Genomic DNA, 19,005 nt, shown 5'->3' on the forward strand with positions numbered 1-19,005 from the left:
GTTTGGTGATTAAGCACCTTAGCAGGTCTGTCGAAATGTTATAAAACAACTTGGATGTGTAACTTGACATTATAAACTGTTCACATTCAAACTTTGCTTCCCCACAAAGACAACTCAGCAGTGCTATTTGTAACTTCTTTCTAAGAAGGTCCTCTTCATGCAGGCTACTGTTCCATTTCACTTAAACCAGAACACAGGCTTCCATAACCTCCTTTTTGTAGGCACTAGCACTTGTGTGACTGCACAGTAAACTAACTCAAGGAACTGATCCAGCTGAACACTAAACCTGGCAAAAAACTTACAATTAAGTGGCCAAGTAAATTCTAATGCTGGCATAAGAAAGCAGCAGGAAAATGCAACTGGATGCAGAACATCCTTTTTGTCAGGACTGCACATTTTGAAAATGCAGAATCATTTTCTTTAACTACTAAACCCCCTGATTCTCTCTGCAATAAGCATATTTGAATGCAGAGAAAAGCCTACAAAGCCTACAAAGAAAATTTAGGGATGCTATTTATACATCTGCTCATGAATAAGGAACCGTTAGTAGGAAGAAGCTTTAAAATTCTCACTGCTCCTCTAACTTTTAACAGTATCACAGGAAGCAGATAGAGAGAACAAAACAAAACAGAAGAGGCTGCACCATTTAAACTGCGAAGAAAATAAGAACTCCATCAGTCTAACAAAGACTGGTCCATGAAGCTTGGTAGAAGCTATTGGGAATAAAAAAACTAGAAGTAGGTTGGGGATGGGGATCAAATGACTGCAAGAAGGCTGAGGAGCACCTCTCTTCCTCCCTCTCCTGGGCACCATGCCAATGGGATTCAAGAGGAGATGGGACACAGCTCCTCACCTGAACCCTGACATAAAGACGCAGACTATACAGGACTATGTTAAGGAACAAGGGATCAAAACAAAGTATCTTGAGAAGCTGAGGTAAATGGAATGGACTTAGCAAAGCCAGCGTACTTGTTGAACACATGCCCCCAAAGTCAGGAAAGGATTCAGGATTCTCAAACCTCACTTTTGTAATGAAACTTCCTTATAAAGCAAGTTTAATCTGGACTAAACAGAGGAGAAACCTACTATTGCTATCAGTTAGTCCATTAGTTGACGTGGCAAGTTTGTATAACCTCACTTTCCAAGCATGACAATGATCCATTTTGTGACTTATTATTTGATTGCCAGCTAAGAAAAGTCACAAAACTTACATTAAAAACATAATAAAACAGCTGTGAAATCAAAACACAGAGAAAATGGCAAGTGCCAGAAAGAAAACAAATTTAAATTGGTTCTTTATTTTAAAAAAAATACATACACATCTTCAATTACACTATCATCTTTTTCTACTTGCTCCAACAGAACTCTAGTCTCACCCAGTGAGAAGTCAAGACTGCCTCAAGAAAGGTATTAAGACTGTCTAAGAAATGCAAGTGCTGTCCAGATCCTCTCTTTCTTTTGCTGCAAAATGAGAAAAGCATTTAGCGCATGGCAGATGGGACTGAAGAAGGGTCCTCCGTCTGTTCATGCCATCTTGGACAACTACAAACTCTGTCACACAAATCAAGCTGGCAACTGGCTTCCACCATTTCACACATGGTCACTTTTAGCAAACTCTTGATTTGATTCGTCCCTCTTATTCGTCATCCAACATTTTTTTTCTGAACTTTACAGAACTCTCTCCTCATTCAACTGAAACAAATCTTACCCAGAAATATCGAAGTGCCATATGGGCCAAAGTTATACAAATGATAAAATGCCAGACCTCCCTAAATAGTTCAGTTTCATAATTTACTTAATTCAAACAGTTGTTTAAAATAAAAACACTCTCCCCTCTTCTTATCAAAATAGTTTCCCCACTGTTGTTATTCACATACAATTCCATGTTGAATACTCCATCTCTGTATATCCTTTATTTTCATTAAGTGTTCACAAACACCAGCCAAAGATAAAGATTTAATTTTCTTCTTTGAAGTGGTGCAGTGTTTCCCCCAAATATGCAAAAGCAGCTCTACATATACTACATTTGAAATTCTGCTGGCCTGTCAAGCTTGGTACATAAAACTTAGAAGCTGGCACCTGCTAGGCCACAGAAAAGCTCCAGAGCTGCTGGTGGGGTGTACATTCTAAACTTCCTTAGGAAAGGGTAGTATCAGATTTAATTTATATTGTCCAACAATAAGGAAAAACAAAGAGAAAGACGAGACTTCACAGGTCAAAAACCTCTGTATCTAAACTACCAGTGTCTCATACAAAATCTCTTATTTCTGTAATCCTTTCAGATGAATCATACTTTTTTATTGATTCCCTTGTATCTACATGCCGAAACACACCAAATCAATGGCATAGGTTAATTTATAATCATTAACTGCTGCTTTCAGAATCTGATATACTACTATAAGGCTCTGACAAACTGGTTTCAGACACTACAGAGGCTATTTAAAAATTAGCATTCTTTTAAAACTTCATATTTTAAAATAAGTTTTAAAAACAGCTTCCACAAACCCACTCCTCAGATACAGTACAGGCATATGGTCAGCACAAAATTGTTGCAAAGCTCAAAAGAAGTTATGCTAAAGGCAATTTCAGCAATTGGAGAACCCTTCCAGTGCTATAATTAGTGACGATTTGATAAATGGGAGATAAATAATTTGATTTATATTACAGTTTAAGTCAAAGTTTTTTATCTTACCAGAAACAAAACACTGCCTCTTCTTTCATTTTAAAAAACAAGAACAAGACACCAAAGAATTGTTTTGAATACTTAAAATTTCTAGAACAGGCTTTCATTACTAAAAACTACAATGAAAATGTTTTGACAATAACCCTGATTCATCTTCCTATTTCCCAACAGGCTCTCACGTGCAAAAAAAAAAAAAAATAATCTTAGAATGCATATCCAACCACACTCTGTGATGTGCCAACAATCTCAAAAAGCAGTAGTAATTTAAAGTGAGAAGAATCTTGTAGAAGGGGCAGAAAAGGTCGACTGATAGTCTAGACTTATTTTTCTTTCATAAAACCTCAGTCTTTACTGACAAGATCTTTATGACTCACACGTTTTCAAATATGGCTAAAGCTGGGCCAGCCCTTATATGCAAAACTATTTAGGCATGGAAACAACACTAGCAGACTAAAATGAAAATTAAAAAAAAAAACCAACAAACTAAAAAGACGTGTACACATCTTCCTTACTTATTCAGACAAATGGCACATTTAAAGAACACATTTGCAGTAGTCCCAAAAGTCAGTAATAACTGTTATGTAATACCAATTGGTTATATGAAAAAGGAATGTATTATACACATATATTTAGAAGGCCTGTGGCACCCAAAAACAGTTCAAGAAGCATACTAATACTTTCAGGTTAATATTTTTCTTTAGTATTTTCATATCATGGTCATAAACATCAGTTCATCACGTGGCCTTCTACCATAAAAATTCTGGAAAAGGATCTTTGCATATGAATCACATAGTGACACTTACCACATTCCTATGCGAGAGACTGTGTTGTGTGACAGACATCATCTCAGAATAGTTTTAACACACTAAATTTGAAAACTTTGAGAAACAGGAAGATATGATCAATTGTCCAACATAAATGCCTTTTTTTTCCTCTGGTTCTCCATTCCTAAAACCATTCCTAAAATCATTCACATGTCTCTTAACTATGGAGTACTCTTAGAAAGTCACCCAAGTTACCTTCTTAACTACAAGAAGTAATACTGCACCAAACTTCTTCCTGGAAAAGAAAAAAAAAAAACCCAACCCCCAAAAAAAACACAAACCACAAAAAAAAAGTCACACAACCCACAATACACATATGTAAGTACACATATACAATGAGGCACCTAGAACAGAAGACAGTTTTGAAAAAGAAAATAATCAGGTAGAAGAAGGACGTGGACTTCAGTTGTTAAGTACTCACAAGTTATTATTCTATTCTTACTCACACCCCTTCACACTTTCCAGATGCAGGCTGGCAGCCTAGAGTATATGGCCATCTGCAGTACTAACCATGTAAACTGATTAGATCCAGCTTAGCATTAAGTAGCCATACATGGAAGTAATTTTTCTTATAAATCACTCCTCCATAAGTTCAATCTAACATGCTCAACTAACATTTGGAGAAAGGATCAGAAGAATGTGTCACAATGCCTCACAGCCTTCCTTTTCATATTTTAGTATGTTGTATAAAAACCCACCTACAATTCCTACAGCTACAGTAATAACAGCATTAACTGAAGCTATAATTAGAAGTTAAGAGGAAGATCTTTTTGTTCTATGGCAATTAAAAACAAACATCGCATTGCAGAAGTCCACTTGTTTATCAGGTTTACTGAGTACATACTTAACACCCAAGAGCAGGGATTCTTTGGAGATTCCTGTCCTTAACTATCAATCTAAGATCCAGTTAGCAAGTTTCATTCTACATCATCAAGAAATCTTCATATGAAATACACATAAGAGCGTAACCACCTCAACCTTCTCTGCAGATGTCACTCAGTACAGGATATGACCCTGCAGTTAGAGCTACCTAACCATCTTTCTTCCACAAACATACTGGGTCTGCCTTCCTAATATCAGTAAATACCAAAGTCTTTGTTGCTCTAACCACATAATTGGCATATTTGATAGGAAGCTCATGGAAGGGCTTGGGGGGGCAAAAAAAAGTATGTATGCATATTTTATTCTAACACATGAGACTAAATACAAATAATTTCATAGTTATAAAACACAATTTCCTTTTTCAGACACATGTTCTGAAGTCTGCTTTTAGTCGGAATGGTTCCTCACCCCTTAAACACTAGCAGTTTATGATACCTTTAAAAAATTGAGAGTCCTGGTTTCCTACCTTCTAAGTAGCGATACTTAATTTGCCACTTTCTTTATATACGTTTGCATCTTAATGACATTCATTCTAGTATAAAATATATCTAGTGTATAAAAATGTTGCTGAGAAAGGGGAAATGTCGACTTTATTTAAAGACCATTTTGATCTCCAATCCTCTCTCATTGTAAATTCTGCAGCCTAGTTTTAAATGACTTGGAAAAGCACCCACCTCTGCTCCCTCCCACCCCATATAATCAGTGACATATTCCAAACACGCAGAAGAGCTATAACTACATGTTAGCAAGTCTATGAGTACAGATCTTATTCTTTTAAGATGGTAAATGAAATATTTTTTAGCACATACATATTTCTTTTATATAATTCACTGTTGACATTTTAAATAGCATAACTTGCATTCATGTTGAATTAATTCATTTTACATGCACAGTACAGAATATTCCTATTGTATAATCCCCTGCTTATGGAAGAGGTAAATCTAATTTAGGAAATTAATAATTAACATTACGAACTCTAGTGTGATAGTACAACAGTATCACTTTCCAGTTGTAACTGAGCATAGTGCCAGCAGAAAAATCTTAATTCATTACTCCTGCAATAACCACTTTCTTAAAAATAAATAACTTGATGCACTATTACTGAATACTTAACATGAATTGCTAAAGCAGCAATCAATCCCAAGGAAGGGGCGGGGGGGGGGGGGGGGGGGGGATCACACCTTACATACCCTGCTGGCTCAGCTGAAGTTCTATTCCAATCTAGAGCCCAGAAGGATACCACATGTCAAATAAATGTTTGGGATGTTACATAATTTTAGTTGAAAAATGGTTTATCACATCTCAGTTTCAGTCCCAAAACAGTAAAAAATTTCCTATATTTAAAACACAGCACTATCCTACTCAAGTAATTTAAAGTTTATTTCCCTGACCAGAAACCAAGGGAACACAGTCCAGTTTGGAGCTCACATTGAGATGGATAAACTCAATACCTATTAAAGAGATGTCAGGCTCCATATACCATCCAATAGCTCTTATTTGAAATACGACTGAAATTCATGAATCTCCAAGACAACACACATAAAGCAGAAGGAAGGAGAATAGCAGTTTTCCAAGACACATTACGGAGGCAGCAAAAAGACTCATATAAAGCTTAATGACTATGACAGCAGACATTGAAGACCACTTTTGATTTAAGTGGGCCTTCAGTTCTCAGAAGACCTCTGTTTTCCAGATTGCATTTCATCCGGAAGCTACATTTATTTGGAAGGATGATACTTCCAGAATATAGCATATATGTCAGCAGAAAGAAAAGAACCAAGACCTTTAAAATTTAAGAACATATTAAAGAGGGAAAAAAAACCCAAACAACCACACGAAAAAACCAACAGTGATTTACAATACATCTGCCAACTAATGTATCAGAAGGTCACACTTCTGGGGAAACCCTCCATATTGATCAGTTGGTTTCTCATAATACCATAGGATATGCAGGTGTTTGCAGCCAGCACTCATTCCTCTGATTTTTTGCCTCTGACTTCAGTCAAGAGGCCCCTTTCTAAATCTTTAGTTATTTGGACAACTCCACACAGGAATTAATCGCCATTTTATCAAAGGTAACAAACTGTGACTTAAAATAAATTTACACACAGCAGTAAGCTTGAATATCTACTGTTTAGTTGCAGCAGATAGTTACTATATACAACCCTCCATAACAAATCTAGCTTCAATTCATTCATTTTAAATGCATCAAATCAGAATGCTTCCATTATATGACTGCATGATTACAGCGGAAAAAACCACAACATAGAGCTAACATAAGAGCTATTGACCACATTATTTAACACTCACATCTCAGCTTCAAGCAGTAAAACCACCTCATCTCTTTTAACACTGTCCCCATTTTTACCATGATCTTCCACTAGAACTTGGGTAAAAGGGATGAAGAAATAGGAGTAAAAAAGCCTCCCATTTCACACCTACACACTATATTCTCTCCAGATGTCTGGAAGTCCCATAACTTCCTTAATAGAGCTGGGACAGGTCACATTAGGTACAACAATTTGATCACAAGAAAACAGCTACTTGGATACTTATCATCGCAACACTGCTTGATGCACAGTCACTGCAAAGAGTACCTAGCAGAGATGTGGATGGCTATTACTGAGGAGTGGAAATCACACGGAAAGATTTAGCGGAAACCTTCAAGACTTCAGGTATGGGGACTAAGAGAGCAGCAAGCTCAGCACAGCAGATCACCGGGGCAGACCAGGACATACGGTGGCCTGGATGAGCACTGACACTGTCGGGTGGCTGGCTGTCAGCTGTATTTAAAAAACTGTTAATCCTCCAAAGTAAAAATGACAAAGTATTCAACTTGGAAGCTGAGTTTCAGAGAAAAAAAAAATAATAATGGTAGTTCTAAAGACTTATTAGAAAGTCTGAAACTTTCAAAGGAAGACTCCACTTTCAAAGAAAACCTTTTCAAACCAACCACAACAATGCACAAATAAGACCACCAAAGCCCCTTTCCCTTAATCCTCCCTGAAACCGGTCAGAAACACCACTTCATTTTTCTGTCACTCCCTATTAAGTAACGCTTTACTGAAAACTATAAAACCATTAAGATACCGATTCTGTCTGCCTCTAATCTCAACTCTTTAAGAAGAGGTTCCTGCCCAAGTCACAAGATCTGTGCCCCGTGGAGCCCTCACTACATCCAGAACGTGTGCGTCACTGGCATCTGCAGGGAAAAAAACCCAAACCCTGAGGTAAAGTTTATTTCTGCGAGGGAAACCCCGGCCATGACAGGTTCAGCGCTGCACGGCAGCGCCGCGGGGCTGTCACCACACAGCAGACGCGGCCGCGGCTGCCTCAGCTGCCGCGGGTGCTAACGGACCAGGTGGCCGCGCCGTGGCGGGCGGGCGGGCCGCGGGGACAGGCCACCCCGGCGGAGGGAGGGTCCCTCTGCCTGCCCACGTCCGGCAACGCCGCTCCCGCCGCTGGACGCCAGGTCTCGAAAGAGGCTGGCAAACCGGGACGAGTAGCCTAGGGGCGCGGGAGATACCATCTCCCCACCCCTTCCCTCCCACCAGGCCGGCTCGGGGGCTCCGGCCTCCGGCCTGTCGCGAGCCTCTTCCCCCGCAGCCCAGGGAGAAGGGGGCCGCCCCGGGGGTGGGCGTCACGCAGCTCCCGGGGAGGTGACAGGCCCCAGCCCGCCCGGCGGCTGCGCTGCCCGCCGGGCGCGGGTGCTTCCTCGGAAGCGCCGAAGGGTGTTGGCCACTCACCCACGCAGGCAGATCTGCGGAGGAGACGCTGAGCCGCACCGCCTCCTCCTCGTCCTCCAGGAAGGCGAGTGCCCGGCCCAGGCGGGAGGTCTTGCCGCCGCGGTGCCTGCGGATCCAGAAGAGCCCGCACAGGGCGATGAGGACCCAGCTGAAGCTCAGCCCCAGGTAGCCCAGCACATACACGGGGAAGATCAGCACGAAGCTCCTCGCAAACTGCGACACCAAACCCGTCACGTCCACGCTCAGCAGCGGCGGCGGCGGCGGCTCCGGCACCGAGTCCCCAGCCGCCGCCTTCTCCGCGGCGGCGGGATCCGTGCCGGACCCCGCGCCAGGGGACTGCTTAGCCGCGGCCCCGCTCATGCTATCGCAGCGGCGGTTCCTACTACTGCTGCCGCTCCTCCCGCTGCTGCTCCTCCTCCTCCTCGGGCGCTGGCTGCGAGCGGGCAGGGGGGCAGGGCGGCGGCGGCGCCTCGCATCCTGCGCCCGGCCCCGCTCGCCGCGCACCGACACCAACCGCCCGCTTCCGGGTTCGGGGCGGCCCGGCCCAAAGCAGCGCCGCCGCCGCGGGGAGGGTGGTGCGGCGGGGGGCGGGTTGTGCCACCGCGGGGAGGCGCCTCGTCCCCGGCCACCGCCGCACCAACGCCCTCTCTGCTTTGCCACCTCCCCCCGCCCCGGGCAGCCGGGCGTCCCGCGGCCCTCTCCCCGCTGCCGGGCCCGAGCCGGCGTTACTCTCTCTCATCCTTCCCTTCTAGGCCTGCCCTAGGAAGCGCGGGTTCGCCCCGCACGACGGGATCCGGGCCCGGAGGAGATCGTCGCCGTCTCTGGCCGAGCTCTCCTTACTGCTGCCGGGACCCCCGTCGCCTCGGACCCCCCGCCCGTCTACGCTTGGGGACAGCCAGCCCAACCACCCGCCTGTAGTGCCACCGGCCATGGCTGCTTGGCCTCGCAGGAACGAGGAGGGCAACGAGGGGGAAGAGGGGGCCGTAACAAGGAAACGTTGCTGGGTGGCACGAAGCAGAACCAGCTTGCCAAGGCATTAGGGACCATGAACGTGCTAGTGTGTGCTTCCTCACAGGCAAACCACACCATCTCCCAGCTCTCTTCAGTCATGTATGCAGTTGAATGGTTTCTACCTGTTACACCTTTCAGTAACAAGCTTCATATTTTTCTTTGTTCTCTATTGGGGGATATTATTAAAGGACTGACTGATCAGTAGCTCAGAGGAACCAGAGGCCCGTCACTCCACTCCTTAGTTACAACAAGTGTTCCTGAAGCATTGCTCACACATCCTCGGACAAAGCTGACTCCTCTCTCGTCTTGTTAATACACCAGAGTACCTAGCGTGGCACCCATGATCCAGGCGGTGGGGATTACACAAGCCCTGATCTGTGGAACTAAACTGATTTTCTACAGGCTTGTGTCCTGTATCCCTTTCTCACAGTAACACCTGGTTCCCCCATCATTCCTCCTACCATTCCTTTATCTTTTCAATAATTTTTATGTAACCACCAGTTTTGGAAGAGGCAGCTGTTGCTTGTCCTTAGTTGTGTGCTAATCAGTTTGCTGGTACGCACTTGCTGACTAAACTCAGCATTTACCACGAGGTTTTTTTCTTTTGGCTTTAAATAGCCAACCTTTCAGTTAGCAGGAATGAGGGTCCTTTCTCCTCTCTTCAGCTGCCAATTTTCACAAAATTTTTAGGACTTTACAAGGCTAGTATTTGCAGGCAAGGAAGAGGGCAGAACGAATTTAGCCAATAGGCTGAAAAGTTATGAAAACACATACAAATGGACAAATAGGAAAGCTGCATAAGCTTCATTTCCTTAAGTGAAAGCAACCTCATCTCAATTATCCAGAGAAATGGAAAATCAGAAAGGCAATGGCACAAAAGGAAAAGTTGTTTGCTCAGTGCTGCACAGCAGAATTGGAAAAAGAATCCGTATCTTGACAAATGAATGTGCTGTTCTGTTGTATCGTCTTTCCAAATTCCATCCATGCCTGCTGTCAGACACAAGGGACCACTCTAAGCAAAAAAAATTTCTGGCCATAGGCTCATGTTGCTCTGTTTTACTCCCTCTTTGCCATTGACGGTGTGTGTTCTCCACCTGTATAATTAGGTTAGTCAGGATGAAAATTCAGAACGACCAAATGATACAAAAAGGAGTAACAGAATCAACAATTTACAACTATATGGTAATCCAAGCTTTGAAATGACAATTTACTTACTTTGGGTCTTTACTTCTAGAGAACTCAAAACACCTACAGGCTGTAAGAGTAAGGGGACTGAAGGGCAGCATAAGACCCTATAAAAGCTTGTTACCTTAAACTGGGGGTATCAAGTACGACTGTGACAATAGTATCAAACTACCGTAAATGTGGGTGACTTTTTGCATTTATTGCATTCCTCTTCAAATTACTTAGTTTGCTATATAGACTTTCTTGTGAACTCCTGACTCCCAAGTTTCAGTAACACCTAGTACAAATGGCCGTATTGTGTGTTTTCTGCCTCCATTACAACCAATATTATTATTTTCTCATTTTTTCAAGCCCTTTTCTCTCAGTCTTGGACTCCATTGCTCCATTTTACTTCCCTATCTGGCTTCACAGCATCTGAAACAGAATACAACTGTACCACAAACCAAAATGAAAATTCAAAACAAGAAAAAAAAAAGTGATTGAATTAACATGATGTTTGCCAGCTAACACTTTACCATATGCTGCATCTTATTCTGCTCTCCTTTATGTCTCAGTGTGTATTCTGCAAATGAGCTGGGTATAGAATTTGTAAAGTACCCTGTACAGTCAGTATTAATACACTGGAGCAGTACATCAGAAAAAAAATTAATCTTGTAGTAGCATTTAGGATGACAAACACGTAACTGTAGGCCTGACAGCCTAGCATTGATCCTCGGCAACGTAATTCATTAGTTGATATGGAAGTTTGATTAATCAGCACTAAAGGTGGGTGATACTGTGCCAATCAAATGGGAAAACAGAAGGAAGATCTTGTAGCATTAATTTGATAGCATTTATCTGTAACATCAATAGAAAGTTCTGATAAAGAGGTGACCACTAACTTCTTAGAACTTCTGTAGATAACTGGCTTGGCCCCACGCAGTATTTTGGTGAAGAAACTGGGTGGTATGAAATTAGCATGCCACTACTATAATAGGGACAAGAGAGTCTTGTTAAAATCAAGATATAAACTCTGCTGCTAGGGGATAAATTAGGGTCAGTTACTCTATTATAAAGTTTTTCATAAAATGTTCTGGATAACACAAGTTATTTGTTTAATCTTTTTGGTGCTGATAAATTGTTTAATAATTTGCTTGAGAATCTTGGAATTGTTAATTCACCTATTTCCTGATCCTATTTTTTAATACTTACGATAGCAGTCTTCAATGCATCGGGAACTCTTGAAGATACTCACTTACGGTACAGAGATTACTCTGACTTTTCCTTAAGTATCCTATAGTGAATTGTATCAGCTACAGAGCTGATTTATCTAATTTAAATAATATTCTTTTCATATCCTGCTTTGTAAGTCTGTTGCCTTCTTAGAATTTTAATTAATACTTTTTGCTTGCAGTATTCCTTTATGCCCATTCTTAGCCATATGTATTTGTTCCTCCTTTTTATTGGATTTCTTTTTTGCTTTTTCAAGCTCAATAGCTTCCATTGGAATCAAAGTAGTGTCTTACTATGTTGATCTTGACCTTGCATCATATCAGTTTGCCGTGATGCTTTTTTTCCAGTAAGTGCTGACACTATTCTTGAATAACTTCTCAAAATATCTGATTTATACATCTGGGTTTTTGAGGATGAGAAAAATTGGCAAAATGCAGTTTGTATGGTAAAAAAGAAAATCTAAGTTTCCCCAACTTCTTTGGATTTCACACAAGAAAACATGGTTTGGAAGCCATTTTAATTGCTGCTTCTTGACCATTGTCAGTAACAGTTAATCTTCCTGAAGAACAATATTTTATATTATACCTTATTTTACCCAACAGAGTTATTTCAGTCTGATGCTTCTCTCTACAGGTTTATAGTAGATTGACTAGAAAGCTGAGAATGTTTACTCAGGAGTTTTTTCCTAAAAATTTTGGAATTATTAATGGAAATATTGTTTACATGCAGTCTCATTGTAGTAAATTCTCATGATGGAATGCTCACTACTTCTATGTTTGACTTTATCCAGCTGTCTTAACCTGCTTCAGATTATCTAGCATATAGCACAAATATTTTCTGCCTGCTTCAAATTATCTAATATATAGCTCAAAGAAGAGTCAGAATACTCTACGATACCTGTTCAGTACATAGAGCTTCTGTTGTCTGGAACAAAACCAAACACGTCTGATCCCTGGTATCACCCAATCTGGCTTCAGTTTCACTGAATGCATAAATTGTACTCTCATGGTAAGATCCTCAAATATTTATTGTTCCTGAAGACAGAAATACTTTCCACTAAAATGTGTTTCTTAATAAGTTTTCACAATAATTATAATCTCCTTTTTTTTTCCCTAATGGGATTCTTACAAGTTACAGTTCAAAACCAAAGGCACAAAGTTTACTTCAGAGATCCACATTTTTGCTGTTTCTATTTATGAACCTGGAGGACTGACTAACAGAAGCATTTTGAACACTTTGCAAGAGGTCATTTATGCACCTCCATTGATAGCAATATTTGAGTTTTCATCTCATCTTCATAAGCCGCAGCAGAAATTGGTTAAAAAAAGTGAAAAAATACAGCTACAAAGCTTAGATCCTAACAAGTCTCTTCCTTCATACAAAAAAGCATTATTTTCTTTTTTTTTTTTTTTTGTAATAATGAATCATCATCTTTAAGCATAGTAGAGGGTTGCCAAGTTGTCCCTATGAGGGTTGATATTTCCAGTAATTTTTTGGTGTAATGCTGTGGTGTGTCATTCCATACAGAGGTGAAGAAAAATGCAACATTGCTTCACAGGATTAGAGGAACATCCAAAGACAACAAATAGCTTATTACTGCAGAATGTATAAAGCAGAGTTATTTCATATTCCTGTTTTTCAGATAACAGTGCAGGTGAAGAAGAAGATTTATGTACCAAGCCAGACAAGAGAAAAGCATGTAGAAGCTAAAATTGTATTAAAATTCCCAAGGCTACCAAAAGCCTTGTTTACAACACTTTTCTTTCCAAAGAAAGCTAGGGCATCCTTTTATGCTGTCTAGTAATACAACAGATATGTGCCATTTTATTGCCTGTATTCACATGATTCTAACAGCCATTTTTATCAAAACAGTAGAACTACTGATGTATTCATTTTTTCCACTACATTGGTGAGAAACTGTAGTTTCCTTTAATACATGGTGGAAACACTTAAACATGCACAAATTTTAGTTCTGTTATTCCAAAGGTGTTATTCCAGCTTGTGTTCTCATGCAGCAGTTAAGCTTCAGTTTGATCCCTGGCTTTATGGTTTGAAAAGTTCTTTCCAAACCCTCTAGTGGTGCCTTCCCACATCTGTAATTTTTCTCTTACAGTAAAGCTGCCTGACTAGTATACTCTAGTAGGGGTAAGAAAAAGCTATTGGCAGCCAAAACTGATTTTTTTTTTGGTAACAAATACATATGCATATTCTAAAGAGTAGATGGTAGGACCAGAACTTGAAAAAAAGCTTTTTCTTCTGTCCAGTCTTTGGTATCAGTGTCACATTTGCTAGTTTTAGTTACATGTATTTGCTATATTGTTGTTAAAAAACAAAATTCAATTACAGTATTTGAAGGTAGCTTTTGTCCTTCAGCCTCTATATGTAGGACAGCATTTCTGTAGAGTATCCTTTACTAAGCAGATGCCTAGTTCCATGTGTTTGTAACACTGTCACCACTTTGACTGAAGAGCTCTTTGAGTTAATCTAAGATGGCTTATAAGTGCATTTTTATTTTTCAGGGAAGAAGATATAAAATGCTTTTAGATTATTGCTCTGCCAAAGACAGCTAAATCATTCATAAGAATGTTTATAAATAGTTTAGTATCCATAGATGGTTATATTTAGTGGATGTAATTTAGCCCTTAAAGGTCATAGTTACAGTTAATGGTGGTTTGTTGGTTTGGGGTTTTTTTTAATAAAATATTGAGGGTTTTTTTTCCTCTCCTAATTGCTTGCTTAATTTGCCTTTGCTTTTCTGCTACATGATAAAGGAAAATATTTCGTAGTCCAGACAGTGAGGCAACTTTTACAGCATTTTTAATTATTCTGGAAATGTGAATAAGAGGCAACTGTATCAAGGCTTTGTATGTATTTGTCAACTGGCTGTATAAGGCCAAGTACAAGGGGTTAAATTTTATGTCTTTGAAGTCAGTGTGACAAACTCCTGTTGAACTATGGCAAGAATGTTTCTCAAATGCAGAAATGCGTCTTCCTTTGCTCCCCCGCCCCCCAGTAGTCAGTTTTTTACAAAAAAATAATTAATATTAGCAGTAAGTGACGTATTAACTTTTTTTAAAAAAAACTCTCAAAAAGAAAAAAATAGGCAACAAAGTTAAAAGTGCCTAGAGGAATTTTAACCCGGTCTTTTAAATTGCATGTTAATAGGTTGTAAATACTTGCTGTGAAAATAGCGCACACCTTTCCTGCAGGCAATCATCGTTTACGTTGTTTGTTTCACGTGTTTGGTAAGCTGCCACTTGCTCTTTGTTGCAGAAAACAGCTCCGGTATTTGTTACTGTGGAAATATTATTAATATTTTTATTTCTACAGGTATGCTTCATACCTGCCTCTGGTAAACATCTGGGTAAACAGCACATTAAGTTAAGCGTACCACCCTTATCCTTAACATTTTTTTTCCACTGTAATCATGTATGACTTTACTAAAAGTGAATCGGCTACCATTAGGAATGGTTTCATGGTATACTTAGCCTATAAAAGGTCAGCAGTGAACAGGAGAACAACGGTGCTTTAAAAGCTGCCTGGGTGAGTGCCCCCTGCCCGCCTCACAGGATGGTGCTCGGCGGGTCCGAGCCCTCCCCAGGGCCCTTCCATCACCAGAAACCCAGCTGGGCACCGGCTGGGGCAGGAAAACTTTCCTGCAGCCAATTTAGGCATCCCAGACTGCCGCTCCTCCCTAAGAAAGGGCTGGAGATGGCCGGACGCCATCCCGCCGCGCCGCAGTGGAGCAGCCTACGCCATGAAGCGCCCCGGCGGCTCACCGCCGGCCACCCTCTCCCTTTCCCACAATCCTCTGCGGCAGCAGCAGCAGCCTGCCGTTCTGGCGGCGCGCCCCGGCTCATCCATCGCTCGGCCGATCGGCTGTTTCCCCCTCGCCGCCTGTTGCTAGGCAGGCCCGGACGCAGCTGCCGTGGTTTCCTGCCCGCTCGGGGGCGGCGGGTGGTGGCGGGACGCGGCGCCCCGCCCGCTCCGGGCATGGACGGTGACAAGGTGAGGGGCCGCTGGGAAGCGGTCGGGGCTCCGGGAGCCGGCGAGTCTGCCGGCGCCGCCCAGGCCCGACTCCTGCCGGCACCGCGCGCGGGGCCGTCCCTCCTCCCCCCTTTCCAGGAGGGCCCTGAGGAGGCGCCGGGGGCGGTGGCAGCGGCAGCGGGGCATGGCCGCCACCCGGCCCGGCTTGTTTTTCTGCTCAGCCTCCCCCTGCTCCAGGCCCTTTATGCCTTGGGTGCCTTGGCGCCTGCCAAAGCCATCCCCTCAGCCGGCCGCGTCTCGCTGCCCCCACTCGTGTCCCCTGGCGTTGAATAAGCCAGGGCATCTGTGGGGGCAAAGGCGGGAAAGAGCCCAAGTGTTTCTTCTGCTGGCCCTGAGAAACCCCGATGGCACTCCTTCGACAATTCAAGTCTCCTTGTTTTGTCAGCACGCCGATGAAACTCTTACCCAAGTAGCGGTAGTAAGGAAGTCATTGCTCAAGCAGAAGGATGAGACTGTATCCGCCACAGATCTTTCTGCAGAAGAGGATAGGTGGTTTATGAAAATATCCAAAGCTGTTAATGTTTCAGATTGTAGATAAAGTATATTTAATAATTGATACTCCTGTAACTGCTAATTGTTGCGTTTTAGTTCTTTAGGAACCCACATAAATTTTGCATGTTAACTCATGAAAAGTTTGTAGAGCTCCAAAATAAAGGAAACAAAACCACATTGACCTGCTAACATCAATTACTGTGTTACATATTCACTTGAAAAAGCAGAAGTATCAAATCACTTTTATTACCGTTGTGTGAATCTGGATTTTACAGGTAATTACTTTGTGGTCATGCTGGATAGAAAATGGAGTAGGAAATAGAGTGGCTGGGCAGGGTATGTGAAGTAGTATGTTAGGACCACTCTAAAAACTGTCATTCAGATATTTCAGTAACTGTGGTACATCAATAATGTCTTAACTGAAAAGAGGTGAGTTAGTGAATTGTGATGGGAAGTTAAACTTTGGTCTAAAATTTTTCAGGTGCGTTGGTATAAGACTGCCAGAGACACAGAGGCAGTTGTACTAAGAGCCACGCTGTATGAGAACCTCCTTTTGCTGTTTCTATTCTATCAAGTCTATCACTCATGCTGTTTACCTATTTGAGGGCTCTCAAATAGGCAACTCATATTGGAAATAAAAAATATAAATATTTATATGTAAAAAATAAAGTACTTTTGGCTTAAAATCTACAGACATCTTACTGTTTTTCTGTTTCTCTAGAATCAGTTAACTGAGGTCTTAACTTAGTTAAAAACTTTATATTAAGTTCTGAAAACCTCTAGTCTTTCTAGGTTGTGAGTGAAGAAACCCCCCTTGATCTCTCTTGAAGAGTTTATCTAAAGTTAAAGTAGCAAGGTCTTTTATTCCGCTAGCTTCATAAGGCAACGTACTTATTGCTTAGTTTAAAGGACAGATTATTAAATGTTAAAAATTTTCATAGCACTTTTTCGGTTCAGTAAATCTATGGCATTTTATGTCAGCTGATGAGCTCCCCATGCTCTCAGGTGGATGAGTTAAGTTAAACCCCAATGTGGTTTAAATAACTAATCTTAATCTGGATTTAAGTGAATATATAAGGACTTTTAAATTAGCAGACAGGTGAGAAACATCAATAAATCTTTTTAAAGTTTGTTTTAAACATTTCTTTTTGTGTGTACAATGATTCCTCTACTTACAGAGGGACGGTGGTCTCAAAGGTATTAGGTTTCTTTAAGCTTTATAAAAGATCTCTTTCTATTTGCTTGTTAGTCTCCTGCAAAAGCAGAGAATTAAGTGGAAAATCATATACAAAAGCAACAGATTCTAGTGGTGGTGGTGAGATGAAAACCACAGACCCTAGAAAAGTGGCAGATGCACCTTTTTGGGTACTAGCGAATCATCTCTAAATGTTTGCTGCATGCCTTTTGCCTCAGCTTTGAAATAAATCTCAAACTACCTTATCTAATATTGTCTCTTGGTTATACTGGTTTTAGGCTATTAACATCATTAACATTCTTTCTTTGTTTGCTGATATGTACCTAAATATTGTCTAAAACCAAAACATAATCATATATATTAGGGCTTTTAAATAGGTTACTATTTGAGACTATAATACAGCACTCTGTTCTCTTCTCATCTATATCCTTCCTTCCAGCTTACTCTCACACAAGTTCTGTTGAGTTTCTTAGGCTTTGTTAAAACTCCACTCAAGAAAATTATCACCTTTGGTTTTACTTTCTCATCTGACTTTCTGCAACAGTAAATATTTGTACTGTTTTGTCTTTTTTAAGGATCAGCAGAAAATAAAACTTAAAGGGCACTTTCTTTTTGTTACAAAGGCTGGTGCCTTGGTACTTCTGATCGACTTTAGATGAAGTTTACCAGTCCACTACAATCTTCTATAAAATCCAAGTTAGGGAAGATAAGAATTTCTTCATATAGAATAATTAAAGAATTAAAATACACTGCTAAAATGATGCTTCCATATAATCAATTAGCAAAAAATGGGCACCATATGTTTATTTTCTTCCACCAGTGCAGCTCATCATTCAAATATTTATCAGCAATTATTTTCTTAATTGCTTTAGTAACTGTTACCAAGTCTAAATCTGAGAATAAGTGTAGCCTAGTCATGTCACTTTGACTAGTCATCATCCTTAAATGAACTAGTTAAAAATATTCAATAGATTAAAATTCCTCATTTGCTTTAGTGATCTCAAGCAATGTGACTTTTTTAGTTTAATCTATTTAGCAGCAGCCAAGAAGTTAACGTCAGTAACTGCAAATGAGGATAGAAGAAATATAACCTATTTAACTAGGGAGAATTCTAGTGAAACAGTCTCCCTGTATACTCTGATTATTTTCATTATCTTTTTACTTTTTTCTTCAGTGCTACATACAAATATTTCATATGGCAGTCAACTTACACATGTACACATGTAGTCCGAACCATTTTAAAATATTGAGTGACAGTTGATAGAAAAATTGTGCCAGCATTTTTTGAGATGCATGATTAAACTAGAAGCTTCCTGGGTTCACTTGAAATGCACAGTAATCTATTTTTAACTTTTAGTGTTTAAAAATCTAACAAAAATGTGTTGTGGCTGTGTCAGATCCCTGCTGATGGGAAAAAAAAAAAAAGGATTACATTTGTCATGGTATTTTTAGATTCACTGCTTGCCCATGTTATTTATCCCCTGAAATGTTCTTACATCTGAGTATGGGCTGTCTCAAATGAATAATATTTGAGACAGAAAAACTGAGGAAAATACTGTATTTACTGTTTGCCATGTGAAAGGGCTCTGTGAGTGGTTCTGCAGAAAAAGGATCTGGGAGTCCTGGTGGACAGGAACTTGAATGTAAGTCATCAGGGTGCTCTTCAGGTGGTTATGGTTAACCGCATACTGGAAGACTATTCTCCTCTGCTCAGCACTTGTGAGGCCC

General features: G+C 40.8%; 2 protein-coding genes and 1 long non-coding RNA gene across 6 annotated transcripts in view; 1 reads left to right on the top strand and 2 right to left on the bottom strand.

Moving 5' to 3' along the window:
- ESYT2 (extended synaptotagmin 2) overlaps positions 1–8,715 on the bottom strand; it is a 92,436-nt gene extending 83,721 nt beyond the window's left edge. For 2 of the 4 annotated variants that reach the window (XM_075492400.1, XM_075492401.1), the window contains exon 1: positions 8,136–8,713. In XM_075492400.1, coding sequence (XP_075348515.1) covers positions 8,136–8,495 — 360 coding nt within the window. In that variant the 5' untranslated portion in view covers positions 8,496–8,713. Of the gene's footprint in view, positions 1–8,135 lie in introns of all 4 variants that reach the window. The other 2 variants (XM_075492399.1, XM_075492402.1) reach the window with 2 other exon arrangements.
- Positions 8,716–9,963: 1,248 nt separating this feature from the next.
- Positions 9,964–15,418, bottom strand: LOC142405289 (uncharacterized). Its single transcript, XR_012774120.1, has 3 exons — positions 15,323–15,418; positions 14,742–14,838; positions 9,964–10,240 (listed from the first exon to the last, which is right to left on the bottom strand). It is a non-coding gene; the product is annotated as an uncharacterized LOC142405289 (long non-coding RNA).
- Positions 15,306–19,005, top strand: part of DYNC2I1 (dynein 2 intermediate chain 1) — a 35,087-nt gene continuing 31,387 nt past the window's right edge. The window contains exon 1 of the mRNA XM_075492398.1: positions 15,306–15,551. Within this exon, the coding sequence (XP_075348513.1) occupies positions 15,537–15,551 (15 nt within the window). The 5' untranslated portion in view covers positions 15,306–15,536. The remainder of the gene's footprint in view (positions 15,552–19,005) is intronic.

Source organism: Mycteria americana, chromosome 2 (assembly GCF_035582795.1).
Source record: "Mycteria americana isolate JAX WOST 10 ecotype Jacksonville Zoo and Gardens chromosome 2, USCA_MyAme_1.0, whole genome shotgun sequence".
Classification (NCBI taxonomy): Eukaryota; Metazoa; Chordata; class Aves; order Ciconiiformes; family Ciconiidae; genus Mycteria; species Mycteria americana.